General features: G+C 35.1%; 1 protein-coding gene across 4 annotated transcripts in view; it reads right to left on the reverse strand.

The window, feature by feature from the left end:
* LOC117416457 (pre-B-cell leukemia transcription factor 1-like) overlaps positions 1 to 11,172 on the reverse strand; it is a 70,852-nt gene extending 59,680 nt beyond the window's left edge. For 2 of the 4 annotated variants that reach the window (XM_034027529.3, XM_034027530.3), the window contains exons 1-2: positions 10,540 to 11,171; positions 8,403 to 8,476 (exon numbers count right to left, since the gene is read on the reverse strand). In XM_034027529.3, the coding sequence (XP_033883420.1) occupies positions 8,403 to 8,476; positions 10,540 to 10,724 (259 nt within the window). In that variant the 5' untranslated portion in view covers positions 10,725 to 11,171. Of the gene's footprint in view, positions 1 to 8,402; positions 8,477 to 10,539 lie in introns of all 4 variants that reach the window. The other 2 variants (XM_034027528.3, XM_034027531.3) reach the window with 2 other exon arrangements.
* Positions 11,173 to 16,616: the final 5,444 nt, after the last annotated feature.

A 16,616-nucleotide genomic window follows, 5' to 3' on the forward strand; every position in this document is an offset into this window, starting at 1 on the left:
GGAAGGACATTTAAAAAGATGTCATCTTCCTTAGTTTGTAGTTAAACTCAGATTACCTTGAGACCTGACTTGAACAGCCGCCCCAAATAGTTTCAAAACCAACCGGTACAGAAACGATCATTTTACTACTAACTTGTTGTCACAGTTAATTATCAAATCACTTCCGTAATTATATATTTCTGTAATTAAGCTCCTAAAATATGATTAACATGTCTCAATTACGGCAGTGATAATATGCATAATTTATAAGGAGTCTTAATTGCGCGCAAGTTCTGATTTTAAGCTTGGCAATAACTGAACACAAAATGCATTACACCATCACTGAAGCATGACCGTTTGACTGTTAATATATGGATTAATACAGTTACTTTTCTGATTAAAATATAAAGAGAAAAGGCAGCCTCTTACTAATGTGTAAGCATATGTCAAGTGCATTCTTTTAAACTCTACTTCGCATATTTAAATCATTATTTTTAGCCATAATCGGAGCACAGTCATAAGCAGTGTGTAAATGCAAACATATTAAGATGTTGGTAAATGCCACTCTATTAGGATAACGAGAACAGCAGTTTATTAACAGAAGAACACTGGCAGTGTATTTGTTGTATGACATCTACACAGCATTATGAGAGCAGGCTAATGCATTTTATTGACTAGAGAGTCTGTGTTATACAGTGCAAAAAAATTATTTTAGTATAAAGTATTGTAGCGTTCCTGCTTCCCGCAGGCAGGCACATCACACAGGGCGAGGCAATCCACACATAGGCGGAGGGCGGGCGCGAACCCGGGACCTCTCGCACTAAAGCATAGCGCCGACACCACTGTACAAAAAAGCCGGCTCCTTTCCAAGGAGCTTTTATCGGGCTTATGTCTCTGTGTGTGATTACGTCACCTACCAGCCCTATTGCTGCCTTCCCCCGTGCATGCTACAGTATGTTATGCCGTTTTCTGTACAGTTTATGGGTCTAAATCTGACAGTATATTACTGAAAATGCTTCTAGATATCTGGCCACTGAAAAAAATGTTATGTTCAATTGTTATAGTTTTAAATAAAACTGATAACTTTCTCTATTTTTTATTTATTTTTTGTTGGATTAATTTCTTCAATACTGCACATGCTCTGTATATGATTTTTGTTTTGTTTTGTCTCAAATACAGAATTTGCAAGCTAATTTCAATTAGAAGCTGACCGACTACTGCACAAGCTTATGTACTGTATAAGCAAATGCAATGTTTGTTGCACCCTGCATTAGCCCACTGTGTTCTAGCAAAGCAAAAATTATAATGGGATATTACATCTTTATTACAGACTCAACGCTAGTAACAATAGACAGGTGCTGAGCAACTGATTGCATTGAAACCCCTCTAACAATGCATTCAGTTATATAAATTAGATCTTTGGCTCATTTTACCAACATCAGCCATTATTCTGCTGACCTCTGTAAAATACTCTATTTTCACTCATGAAAAATAACATTACATCATGCTGCTAGTCGTACTTATAAATGGGTCCTCCCCAAGGCATGTAACCTAATACTATTTAAACAAAGACTTCAAGAAAATTGGACATTTTGCTCAAGTTTGTTTTTTTTTTTTAAAAAAAAAGAAAAATAAGCAAGTCGAAGCATCTCCGTTCCTGAAAGTAACACACACAAAGACATTTTTAATGAAAGCCATCTGGGTTTCAAAGAAGTTTATCCCACATTAAACTGGAGATTCTCCATTCAGAATCCCAACTTGAGATGCTACAATGAACAAATCCCAACAAAATATTTCTTTCATACACGGTATGTGGTTATTCAAAACCTGAACTTTACCCCCGTCCACACAGGTCTAAAATAATTATACACATAGGCAGCAAAATATTACAATAGGGATGTCACGGCTCTCCAGTTGAATACTGAAAAGCATTGTTGTGCCAGCCTCACACTGGAGCTGCTGTATGAGATATTAAGCATCAATACACAGCATAAATGTCACAAACTATGTTGGCTGTGTGAAATTGGATCATTTCACAGGAATTTCACCTGGAGTGGAATGTGTTTTTGCACATACAGTCGGTGGAGAGTTTGGTTTTGTAGATACAAATGCTGTATTTTAATCCATTAGCCACACCTCAATTTACTAGATATAGCAGGAAAAAGATTACCACTGACCTACGGACTATATAATCTGAACCTTGCCCCAAGAAAAACACAGAAATGCCTTTCTACAACTTACACAGTTAACAAAGTTCTATCAATAAAACTCAGATTTATTCTTGTAGCTGTATTTAAATGCTTAATTGCAGTTTACAGGAAGCAAGGCAAATTGAGTTAGGGGAGCACTGGGGCTTTCCCAAACACCAGAGGCATTGTACTTAAAAGGCGAATGTCAAAATAAGGCAAGAAATATTAATACAAGCCTTATGACATTTTTTTTTTTTTTTGGATTGTAGAAAATAGCTCAAGATTAAATGAAAGAGTTCTTCCATATTTCATAAGGGAATGTTGTATTTTCATAAATGGGCTTAAATAAGACAGCATGGAGATGTCACCTGCCAACCACTCTTTGTAAGAAAGGTTTTAATGACTGTTAATAGGTTCCAATCCATGTATTTTGAGTTTCGTTGTATATTAAAGCTCTTAGCAAACTGAATAGGCATGTGTGTAAAATTTTTAAACTGTTTCATAAAAAAATACAATAAATATTGCTTCAGATAGTAACGTCAGATCAGACATAGCCACTAGCAATATGTCTACTGGCTATTTATTTATCTGCAAGTCAAAAGTGACAAAGGCTGAACACACAACAGTGATGCAAGGACCCGCCTTTTAAATTAATAACTTTTTGTGTAAAGATTTTGTTTGTCTGCATTGTCCTGAATAATTTGCTTTTCCAGTTCTTAGTAAATAACAAAATGATGAAGTATAATCTAGTTGTTTTCAAAAAAATAGTAATAAAAAAATAAAAATAAATACAAATAAAAGAAAACAACTTATCACGGATGTTGAGATGTTGAGGGTTTTTTTTTTTTTGTTTTGTTTAGTTTAGTTTTTTTTAAATCACAATGGCCCGTTTTATCTGATCAACCTGGTAAATGTGAAAGCAGGAATATCATAATGTCTCCTAATCGCCATGGCTATATTCTCTTAATGTGCACTCTTAAAACAAACAAAAAAAAACACTATAGGCCTGAAACCCGACACTGAGATATGCCAACCTGCACGTGCCAGCCTCAGAATCAAGAATGTTACCACACAAGTGAGTCTCGGCGAACTTGAAATTATCGTAACCTCTGAAAAACCTGCAACTCAGCTTGTACAAACTATACAAACAAGCAAAGAGCTTGTAAGTGTAGTTGGAGTAATATTAAATAATGTTCCCTTTAAACTGTTTTTTTTTTTTCTGAAAACTTGAAAAAATGCCTTTAAACCCGTTTGTTATTTCAATTTCTTTAATGCCACATTGTCATTCTTTATACTGTAGGCCTTCCGTTTGATATTGCTCAGTGGGTCTAATAAAAATACAGTGAAAGGTCACAAGCTGAAGTTTCTGCTCAGCCTGTCACTAGCACTCGGTCCTGCTAGAGCTGGCAGCTGCTCAAACCCATTCTCTAAAAGAAAGCAGGACTCGCTATGGAGCACACATCTACCACATTTAATAGGAGGCTAGTGGCACAACAAGTCAATAATTTATGTTTAAAAAAGTCTCTTAAAAAAAAAGGCTTTCAGCAACTGTTGATGCTGTTTGCAAGTTAATTATCTTTGTACAACAGTTCTAATTTCTCTATTGAACAGACTAGTTTATACTTTCTAAGATCTCTTTACAGTTCATAAATAAAACCCAGCATTCACTATGGTTAACATGTATGAAGTTCCATTAATGTGACATATTATTGTATTCATAAAAACTCAGGAGTTAAAGCTTTGAGACTAAAGCCCATGATTCTTACTGCTGACTTCACTGCACAATTGCACGGCATTCCCATGAAGGAATATTATTTTGGGCATGCATGTACATCAGTGTAATCTCAGAAAAACTATCTGCACTTGTGTTTACAGCAATACAGTCCTGTATCTTTCAAATCAACATGTGCACTGCAGAATGAAAGCGTTCTCTTGAGTTACTCACCGGGGATACATTAGGAACAGTCCAGAACTGGAGAGACTAGCATAGTGCTATAGACATTTACAAAATTAAACACCAAGAATCAGCAGACTGCTCTAAAGAGCCATTCGATTAGATTCCCAACCCTGAAATAAGGATAAAACAAATAACAGGGCGACCTCCAATAAGGTATGAAGGTCTTATAAAAATGCTCCTCAATAAACTAGAATAGAAAACGGGTGCAAATCACAAAGCTGTGTTATTTAGAGAACATTTCTAAAAAAAAATAAAAAATAAGACTGGGTTTAGGAATACAATACAGCTTGATATAGATTGCTGTAATTTGTGTTTTATGAAGGACCACATAAAAAATATATCATCAGGTAATGCATTCCAACAAAAAACGGATGCAAAAATAAAAAAACTAATAAAAACAAAAAAAAAACACTTTGTACGGTACTTTCAAATCACTGCTACAAATTTCAACAGCGGTTTATATACACAAACAAAGGTTAACTGGTTTTGTGTTTTTCTAAGTATTTGATGGTTGAACTTCCAACTCCATCCAATACATGCTGAAACTTCACCCAAAATAGAAATCTGTAGTGAGGGTATGACATATTTCCAAGCATCGTGGCGTTGGCATCGTTTTAGAACCAGACTTAACAAGCCTGAGAAGGGTGCTGAATCTCCTAGGGGTTTGAGGAGCCGACCTTTCAGAAAAGTATGTAGACGCGCTGGTATTTGGCAGTTTTGCACTGTGGTGGTCACAAGCCAAGAAAAATAAGGACACTGCCTCCTTTTAAAAGGGAAACTTGTCTTGACTTTTTAGCAAATGTTGGCAGTAAGCCTAGAAAGGCAAGTCATGGTTTATTCAACAGAACAGATTTTTACCAGGCGTAAGTAGCACAAAACGTTGCTAAAAAAAATATTATATATATATATATATATATATATATATATATATATATATATATATATATATATATATATATATATATAGAATTTCTTTAGAAACATTTTCTATTATGTCGCTTTTAACCTGACGTTACAGTTTCATTTTTCAGTGGCATCTCTTCCTTTCTGAAACATCCACCCTCGGATGGAAGCAAGAATCAATCTTGCGTGTTTATCAATCCCATTTTTTAAATACATCAATTTATATTATATACAACATTTTAGAATCGACCAGAAAATAAGAACCAAAGATGCTACTATTTAAGAATGTCTTTCATATTAAACACAATGTTAAGAACCACCTGCCTCCAAAATGTCATAAAACAGGAGTGTATTTATCAGACATGTTGCACTTTGTGAAAATGAATGAATGCAAACTCTTTTTAAATATACAGCACAAACAGTTGTCTAGTAAAACAAAAACACAACAGGGGGGTCCCTCTAGCAAGTTTTTGGGGTCCCCCCTACTGTTCTTATCTGAAAGCCAACTGCACTGGTTGTGCTTCTAATATACATCATATATTCGCAGACTCGCTTCTTAAAAGAACACATTCCGTTTTAAGGATTAAAAAATAATAATAACACGCACACAATAAATCAAATTGTTTATATACACTGGTAAATTAAATAATGAATGAGTAATGTTCCTCAAATAACAGGAAGTCCCTTTCTCAGAGCAGTTGATTCCCTCATGACTAAGGCGGGAGAAAAGTAAGGGTGAGCAGTCAGGAAAAGGTCCAAGCCACTTTGTTCTTCATCTGGATACGAACTTTGGATGAACCCAAAAAAAAGCGCCAGGGAGTAAAACACCATGCATAACTCTTTCACTCCTCCAGAAACCTCAAGAAACAACAAAAAAGAGAAGAAAGCCACCGGCCAAAAGGCCCCCTGCTCTCCAGAGACAGTGGACGATTCACACTGCTTTCCAGGGGGGGAACTTCAATAAAACTGGATGCCAATACAGTGTCTTTAAACAAAACTGTTCACTGTCGGCTGTGTGCCAATCTTCGTTTCACAGCAGTGAAATCTCAATATATTCAACTATGGGGCTAATTAAGAGGGAATAATATGACGCATGTCCCCACCTCCACCCCCACAAATAATACAATATATATCTTCTCCTATTTGGTGAACCAAAACCGAATTTAAAATATATATAAATATATATATATATATATATATATATATATATATATATATATATATATATATATATATATATATATATAAAATGAATACATTTCACAGAAGAAACAGTTGTAAAAGAATATATATTTAGATGTATAATGTATGTATTAATAGTACATGTAACATTTTATCTATGCACAAGTCTAAATGGCAAAAATAAAAAGGAATAAATCATTTTAAATTCTTTAGAAAAGATGCATGCCAGAATTTTACTGTACAGACCTTTACACTATTTCTGTGTATTAACAAAACCAAACACATGTTTATACCATACTGTACAAAGGAGTGTATATTCCATATAAAATACACTAGATTCCATAAACTTCAAACTACAATTGTAGCCTACATGGTGATTTACAATTGATATCACTTACAGTACTGAAGGCCTACTGTTTGCATTTAATAACACAATTCAATACAACTTCAAAAAAAGTATTACATTCCCTCTGGCTTATAAGAAAACAAAAATAACAGCTGGAGACACTGAGAACATGCCTGGGTAAAGATCGCTCCTAAGCTAGCCAGGAAGAGAAAATCCGACAGAGACCCAAAAGCAAATGTCACATATTCCACAACTCTGAAATCCGGGTGAGCAAATGTTAGCGAATCCCTTTGTACCGCAGCACTGACAACAGAGTACATTCGAATGAAATGGTACCACCACCTTGGAAAATGCCAAGCTGCAACAGAGCACCAGTTCAATAAGTGGCTCAGTCACTCATAACGGAGACTGACAACGGGAATTGTGTGTTCACAGAGACTGTAAAACAATATGTGGATGTCCCCTCAAGTGTTGAACACTGGTGCTGAACAGAACGGCAGTGGCTTACATTCTTGCTGTGTCCCCTGCCTTAAACTAATTCTGCACAGCTTTGAGAACAACAGCTGTATGATGCATATGCATATATAGCTATGGCCAAAAGTTTTGCATCACCCTATGGAATTAACTCATTTCGCTTCATAAAGTTGAATGAAACCTGCTGAAAAATGTTACGGTAACATATTGAATTATATACCGCTTTGTAGTTTTCCCATATACGTCACGAAAAACTGACACAAATTTTAAAATGTGACATCTGAAATACTGTACTACTACTATGGATTTCAGCTGACTTTTGCAATATCATTTTGTAGCTTATTTGATTACATGATGTTAAATAAAATCAAAATTATGTTTATAATTATCATTTTTAATTAATGTTTCAATCCTAAAATTCTAGGGGATGCAAAGATGTTAGCTCTAGCTGTACATATACACATGTGTGTTTTGCTCAGGCGACTTTTTTTGCTTTGCTACAACACCTTAAAATGAAGTGCTACTGCAAGGATTACACTGCATGATACACAGGAGTATCTACTCTGCCATGTTCGGGTGCATCTAATTATCTAAGAAATAATCAAATTGGGGGGGGGGGGGGGGGGGATCAAACTTTAGTCTAAATGCAAAACCGAAGATAATGCCTCCTGAACATAGCATGAAGGTGCTGAAGTGCTAAACCCCATCACGAAGGTGCCAATTGCAAATCTCACTTCTCCGCTAATAGAAGATGACATTTCTATCCAATGCTTTAATCAGTACCAGCCAAGCAAGCACTTATATATGTTGCATTATTAAGTAAATTTAATATATTTAAAAAAAACACATATATAATACAAAAACACACACACACACACACATGCAAATGTTAAATAATACCATTATTTCTCTCTCCCCACAATTACAGTAATGTTTGACCTCACTAAGCAATACTGTTCTTCTTATGAATTGTATTATGATACAATTACCCAAACATGCTACAGTGAAATACAACCCAATGGTCAATTGTAGTATCAAATAAGAACATGTATGACTGTATATCTTACAAGAGATATTTTTTTTTTTTTGCTAATAGACCTTTTAATGTACTGTTCTTATACTGTACATTAATACCTTATCATTTACAATGGGACATAATCAGCTGAGGAATTAGCTCACTAACAATGTGCCTTTTCACACTGAACAAACACAGTACACACATCGTTGTAAAAACACAGCAGACCCACTGTGGACATTAAGATTTAGAAGTAAGATTTATAATGATGCTTCTTTCATGAAAACAAAGAATCTTTCATTACAAAACAGTATGACAGTCATGATGATTCTAAAATTTAAAAAAATGATTATTTACCTGTTTTTTCTTTGATTTCACACAAGACGTTGAAAAGAGCAGGCTTCATTCTATGACAATTTAACGCATGTTTCCTACAATTAAAAAATCAAAAAAAGAATATGATCATTATCCTATCTTATTTTATTATATAATAATATCATTTAAGTGTTCATCAACATGTCAGAAAATATAAATACTACACATGCCATTTTATTGCAGATGGTCAATGATTATTTTAAAGAATTTTGATAATATACATAAATAAATAAAAAATAACCATAACAATATATCACACACCATAGGGTAATATCTAGAGCGCTATTTGATCTAATTATACAAAATGTTAGGACAGTACTTTTACTATGCCGACGTTCAAACCAAAACTAGGCGCCATATTATACATATGTTCCCACATAAAGTAGTGATTGGTTTCTTGTAAATTAAAAGTTATAGCTAATATTAACTACTATACAGCTAGCGCTAATTTTGTGTTTTTAATCCCTTTTTGATAATTAATATCATCATACTGCAGATGTTGTCAATGAACTGCTTTCACGTTTATATTACATTATTGTCATGTTTTCCCCTGACTACACACTCATTACACACACACACACACACACACACACACATATATATATATATATATATATATATATATATATATATATATATATATATATATATATATATAATTTATTTTTTACTGTACTTTTATACAAAACACACCCTGGGTTATTATTATTGTTATTATTATCTATTTTAAAAATCACTGGAAAGTTTAAACCATTATCCTATGCTCTTCAGACAGCATAGTGATAATAAATAACAATAAACGAGACCGCTATGCTCCGTTGGAATGTCTTTGTACGTTTTTGCTTCACCCGTCTTTTCTGACACTATATTGTACCTAGGCTGCCGCAAATGTCATTACTCTCGGTTTAAGGCGCCTTTATTCCATATGGTTTGATAGCCTGTAGTCATGTATAAAGTGTATTTATAAAGACGTATGTTGATGCATTACAAGTCTATCCTTCCTCGACAAAAAGTTATTTTGTTCGCTTAGTAAATGTAATTTGTACGCTATACTGTGTATTCAAGTTCGCTTAGTAAATGTTTTGTATGCTACAACTACTGCTTTCCAACAACGTATCGTTTGTGTTTATTAAAGCTTGTAATGTTGTTGCATTGCTTGTTTTAAAAACATGTGTTTATGTGCTTCTTGACCCCGTTCACATTATAGAGTAAATGCCATCATTTTATTACAAGACATCTTGACAATGTATTTACATAATCTGTAAGCAGCAAGGAATGGCCTCGTACTTCTTCCTCTAAATTCTCGGCCAACCAGTATTTTAGAAAAGCTGCAGGCATTTGCGTACCAAAGCTCTAGACGTTTACTTTAAAAATGGATATTAAAGACGTGATTGGTTTATTTAATTAATTTTGTATAAACAAACGTGATCATTCTTGCATGCTCGTTAAAATAAAGTCGACTTTAAAATGTGTATAATTTATTAATGTAATATAAAATAAAATAAAAAAAAACTAAGTTCAATGTGATTCAGAGTTGTTTTTATGGCAAGCTGCTGTCAATCACTCTCCACTCGTCCTGTGTGTTGCTGAGGTACCAGTAACTATGTGTTTATTTTGCCAATAAACTGTAAACCGATAAATTAGCGGCTAGGCTCCTGTTACGCGATTTAGTTAAATATACATGACTTAACAGTGACAACGGAAGTGAGAAACAAGTTTTAAGTTGTCTTGTGACCTGATTTCTAGCAACTTGATTATGAATGGCAGTTATTGATACTGGTAAACATGTACCATATGTACAGTTCAATATTAATCTATGATATCACATGCATTGGGACGTTTAAATGCAAAGTTGACAAGAGACAACGATAATTGTTGACATTATGTCAACAATAACAAAACAGTACCAGCTTACTGTGCCGGCTGGGTACTTGTGAATCCTACTGAACTTGTGAAGCGTAAACCGTGTAGTATAGTGATCGATGTATATTATCTATCTAATTGTTCAGCAATAATTGTTGAAAGCAGTCCTTTAAAAATGGGGGGGGGGGGGGGGCGCAATACTTAACAATAACATATATAAAACTAAATAATATCATATGTGCTATAACCATGTTACCTGGCCTGTGCTTCGTCCAGACTTTGGTCTGTAATGGTCATTATTTGTTGTAAAATGTCCCCTATGTCCTGTTTTCTGCCATCACCGTCTGTCCCTGTGCCATCCTGCATGTGTTGGGGCAGGCCGGGGTGTCCAGCCATCCCGACCCCCGCATGAGAGTGCATCACCCTGGGCTGATCATCCATCTCAACCTCCTCGTCTACGTCACCTCCAGCAGAGAACCACACTTATCCTTCAGGCTGGAGCTAAATCCTTGGAAATTCCTTCGGATCTCTCTGTGTGACCAGAGGAAAAGCAAGCCCTCTCTTTCCCAGCTGGTCTGAGTGAAATCTGATCTGAATTGCAGCCTTTAGCCACTCCTGCTCTGCAAAAAAAAAAAAAAAAACAGGTTCAACTTTGAATCAGGGTGCTAATCCTGTTAAATAATGATGGTGCTGCTCTCTTGAATATGCAAACTTTTTTTCCTCAAAGGTTTTGATGCGTCTGAAGCCTGATTTTAGCCCCCTCTTTGCAGGTTAGTTCTCCTATTTCTTTCTAGCGCTTTGTTTAGCTCAGAACTGGGAACTGACACATAGTCAGAGTATGGAGACCAAACTCCGCCCACGAAACGTCATTGGACAGTCGGGAAAGCCAGCCCTGCCCCGATGTACTAATTACATAGCGTCAATCAAGGGTCTGGAAGGTGGGGTAATTTAAGTTAAAAAAATGTGGTACACTTGGAAAAGGACAGGAATGGATGGCAACATCGTATCAATTTTATGAACTTGAACTTGAAATAAACAAAATTGACAGTGCTGGTCATCTTTTTTTTTTTTTAATCACAAAATAGCACTATATCATTTCCATGGCAGTTACCAATTATATATATATATATTACAGTAATATTCATATTTGATACAATTTAAAACCACACTTTTGTCTTCCAGCTATGAATTATTATTTATTTCTTAGCAGACACCCTTATCCAGGACAACTTACACACTGCTGCCCAATGTTGAAGTAGCTCGCTAAACTTAGTAGCTCCTTAAAAAAAATAAGCCCAAGCAATAGAAAGAAACAGTTTAAGCTATCTGTTTATTGCTTTAAAACTAAAGAATGAAATATTTTATACAGAAAGACACCTGTGTGTATTTAACATATTCATTTATTACATTTGGGTTTAAGTATAACAAACCTCAGATGTACAACAACAAGTGGTGCCCAAGCAATGTGAGAGGAGTGATTAAATATTAATTTAGTCAATGTAAAAAGGTATTTTTATTGATCCCTATATGAAATGACACATTATTGCATTAATGTATTTGGATCAAAGGTTGCACTAATCAGATTCCTTTACAGCTTTGTCCATTTGGAACCTCAGGAATATTAGCCTTTCCATTATTTCTAATAAAATGTTATGATTCTAAAGTTTACACATACAGTACCTGTTACTGGTTTCTGTTTAAATGCCAGATCCTATTCAGAAAAGTTTCTCATAGTGTCAAATCTCTGTTGATAAAACACAGGTGATCCACCTGATATTGGAGTCCCGCTATTGGCTTGTGAAACCTTGTATTCAACGATAGCCACACGCTCCAGCAGTGCTGACAGATCTGCCTGTCAATTATGCATGTGTGCTAATTTCTGCAGCCCAGTGTAAACAAACCTGCCAACCCCTGAGTTGAGATTCAAACCCAATTTCAGCACCATCGTCTCAATAAGCACCTAGAATGCATCAGTCCTTCCTATCACATTTAGGAAACAGCACCTCGTTTGTTATTGTCTAGTTCTTGACATCATCTGTGTCGCTCTTCAGTGTTAGGAGGCTTCTCAGCACTCCATGAACACTACTTAAAAGATCAAATAGAAAATTTGCTTTCAACATTGCTGAATTGGATAATATCATTGAAAATGGGCAAACTCATAACAAGCAACTCAATATTACTTGAGAGGTAGGTGCTAGAATTTAATTTGGTTCTGAGCCATACCTGCCCTCTCTGAAAAGGCATCATATCACAATTTTCTTTATAATGACAAAAATATACAACATACATACACCCTCTCTCTCCACCAAAAGGACAATAGTCTACCCATCCAGCTTGCTTACATATGGCACTGTGATCCAGTTAGCAATACTGTATTTTATAACCAGTGCTTAATTTCTGCAGATTTATTTTTGGGCTTGTATTGTATGATTTCAACTACATAGATTTGACTGTTTGAAACCAAGTGACAGATAACAAACACATCGATTAGGCATCACTTTCAGAAGCTGAAGCACCCTTTATTAACCCTATCTGTTTAACCTTCACCAGAGTATTGCACACATCAGCAGCTGTGTCCTCTATTTCCAAACTTTCTTCACATGTGTTTTTCCCTGCCGCACGATGCAAGTTACTTGTAATAACAATATTTTGCATTAGTGCAATTCAAAATCTCTTTAAAAATGCACATCCGCTTATTTCTGTAAAACATACTTCAAAAAAGAAAAAACAAAATGTCTTAAAGACAAAAAACCACTGGATTCATTTATTGTAATATTTTAATATTATTTAATGTGTTGTTTTTTTTTTGGTTTGTTTTGTAATTAACCACCAACTGAATTGGACCAGACAGCTAAGAATTGATTTAAATACAGGTTTCTAAATATTATCTTTCAGTAAAAAGATATACTGTATAAATAATCAAATTGGATCATGACTTTTTGCCTGTTTACACATAATATACTATTTCTTTAAAATGGACAGAAGACTACAGCTGCATCAGCACAAGTCAATACCAATTTCCACAGACAGATCAATACACTCTGATGGCTCTGTAGTAGCAAAAAAAAAAATGTGCACAACTTAGGGAATAAATTGCTTGTAATGATTTTAAGGCTAACATTTTTTAATCAAAACTAATTGATATTCCACTTTCTTAAAAGTACATGTATATATTTTTCAGCCATTCTAAATCACATTACCTCCCATGATCATGCAAACTGAGTAGTTTCACCATGTAAGGAATCAAACATACACTAGGAAAAAAGAAATTAAACTTAATCCTTAAATGGATTAAATATATAGAGAGTAAAGCGGTCTTAAAAAGATAGCTGAACATAAATGAGAGAGATCTTCATATTAGGGTTTATTTAAATGATCTATACTTAAAAACAAAATGCAAACCTCAGTTTTATATTTCATGTGATAATGTTAATAAACATGTCTTTTAAATCACCCCTGGAAGAAAAAGCCAGAGTTAAAGAATGCAGGTGTTTAGATCTGCCACGGGTTAGATCATTAAAATAGACCCCTATTGTCTTCAAATGACTACAGTACACTAATCAGACTCCAATAATGCCACCCAGGACAGTATTGAAAAAGGCTGAGAGATGCCCTCACCTTCTGATTCTTAAGTCTAATTAACCTAGAAGGTAACCCTTGTGATTACAGCATATACTGTATAGTCTATCAGGTCTGTTCTTGTCTTGCCCTTCTTGGCCTAAGCTGATTTCAACAATGCGCATACAGCTTTTAAATATTACAGACATGACCGAGATGCTACTTGCGTAACACAAATCCAAAGTCATTTTACACCAAATTGTATGCTAGATATTTAAAGCGGTTCTTACTGTTTCCAAACCTGGCATATACGAATACAAATGATTCACTATTATATGTCAATTAAAAACCTGGCCGTGAGCAAATCTAACATGACAATCTTGCAGCCTGTAGTGGATCGGGTGACAATTTTTTGGTGTTTCAGCTGGGCCCCTCAGGTCATTTTGCATACTTCAACACAGTACATGTGATTGCAATATATTTTCCCCGTGTTTTGTGTGTATATTTTTTTATAATGTGCAGCCAGCTTTGACAAGTTAATTGTCTGTGAGTCGGGGGGCTGTAGAGCAGATAAACTGCTTATACATAAAAAGGAAGTTCTCGGTTTATTTTGTACAGTATGGTTGCTTATGCCACTGCTTTACAGATCAGCAAGACATGAGCTGGGGCAATAGAACTCTGCATACATAATTCTCATCTTGAGCACATATTGTAGCAGCAGGGGGTATACAAATTCCTTCTGCTTATTCAATTCTTGTGTTAAGGTGTGAATATTCAAAGGGAAAGCTTTTTCTTGTAAGGGGAACAACTTTTACCATCTTTATATTTTAATATAGATGAGATCTAGATGAGATCTAGTCATAGATTTTCTGTATGAAAAGGAGCCAATTATATACTACAGTGTTATGGGACGGCAAACGTCTGTGCATCGGCATGAATAGAAGTGAACAGACTGAGGCAGAGATCTGTAAGAGCTGCGAGGTGCCGATATAACTCATACACAGATACTCACCATCCTATAAATATATTATATTATGCTTTATTATTAATAGACGAGTTAAAAAACGAACTGCATTTGTTTTCTAACCATTACCAACCTTCATTTAGTTAATTGTCAATTTCATTGAAAAGAGGGAAAAGGTTGATGAAGAGAATGCCAGGTGGCTGAGGTACGCGGCCGATTGTGATGTCAGCCTTTTCAATTGTCTTGCAGGCAAGTTGCCCCGGGTATGATTTTTTTAAAGCAGGTGACGTCAACCGTGCTGATAAAGTGAATACAGCACAGTAAAAACTGAAAGAGGCACGGGTGATGTCATGAATCGGGTTTCTCCATGATGTGTCGTGGAATACAGAAGGTGAAACGTGTGCTGATGGGCTGAAAGATCCTGAGCAGTCTATATTATGATTTAATCTTTACAGTATTGTATATTTCATACTACTACTGTACATGTAAGGCTGTTTTTGCCAGTCAGTCTGCAGACTTTCAGCATGCTAAATATCAAACGGATGTGTAGAAGACATTAATTACTGATGTTTGATTGTGTTTTCCCAGTGAAGTTACATTTTAATTGATTATTTGATTTAAGCCCCTTAATGCCCAGTATTTGTCAAATTACATAAGAATAATTTGTTTGCGGTATTGAAAGATGAATTACATTTTTGTGTTTGTTTTGTGAGATGAAACTGCATGTCTATCATAGACTTACATTAAACTTCTGTTTCACTTTCAATTACCAGTCAAAAATGATGTGCTCAAAATTATTATGATATAAAATATGCTAATGTGTAGGACAATATGCAAGTGTGTTATTAAGGAAAGATGGCTGTCTCTATTGCCTAAATTCAAGCACAGGCTGATTCAATGTGTATGGTAATTATTTCAGCCTAAAGGCAGGTTAGGATATATAACATGAGCTTTGTTTTACATACAACTATAGAACCACATCTGATTATTATTATTATAACCCATAAATGCTAAATGAAAAGATTTTAGTTACAGTCACATTTAATATTTAGGTGAAATCAAAATACTGCCTTTATTTTTTACATTCACATTTCACTTGAATCTTTGTGTCAGTTTTGCAATATAAATACCAGTAGTTAGTTCAGCTATTGCATCTGCTGCATTTCCGCTAGACACTTCCCATTACAATATTCCATTTAGGTGGGTTTGTGGCATGCTTTTCAGTTGTATGAATGTGCTGCTCATCGTCTGGTACCCCTGAGAAGGGATATTCTTCACATTAATATCACATTAAGAGCAAGCTGCCCTAATCCCTGCGGAATATTGTAATTATATCACACAATTAGGGTGTCCTCATTTAGAACACCGGAAGGTTTGAGGATCTATCACAAGAATGCTGCATACCTAAAATAGAACTTCAAGGCTGAGAACTATACTGTACTTTGGTTTCCCTACTGATTCATTTTGTAGTTATTCCCTTCTGAATCCTAACTTGTCCTTTACAGTGTACTGCACATCTCCAGCAAGATTCATCTGGGTAAAACATAGCTTCAGTATCACAAAAGTGTTCAGTATTTTTCCATTATAAAATCTACCTACCTCTGTCAGTTTAGGTATAAAATAGCCACAGCCGGTTAATTCACAACCCTTTCATGCGTCTGGAGGTCTGGGTTCAAATCCTGCAACATGTTGTGCACTAAATATTTCAAAATGTAAAAGCTGCATTCTGAAAAAAAGGCATAATTGAACACAATTGAACATCATTTTTTCATAAGGTAAAACAACAACTAAAGGTCCACCACATGTAAAGG

The sequence above is a fragment of the Acipenser ruthenus genome, chromosome 12, assembly GCF_902713425.1.
Source record: "Acipenser ruthenus chromosome 12, fAciRut3.2 maternal haplotype, whole genome shotgun sequence".
NCBI classification, from domain to species: Eukaryota; Metazoa; Chordata; class Actinopteri; order Acipenseriformes; family Acipenseridae; genus Acipenser; species Acipenser ruthenus.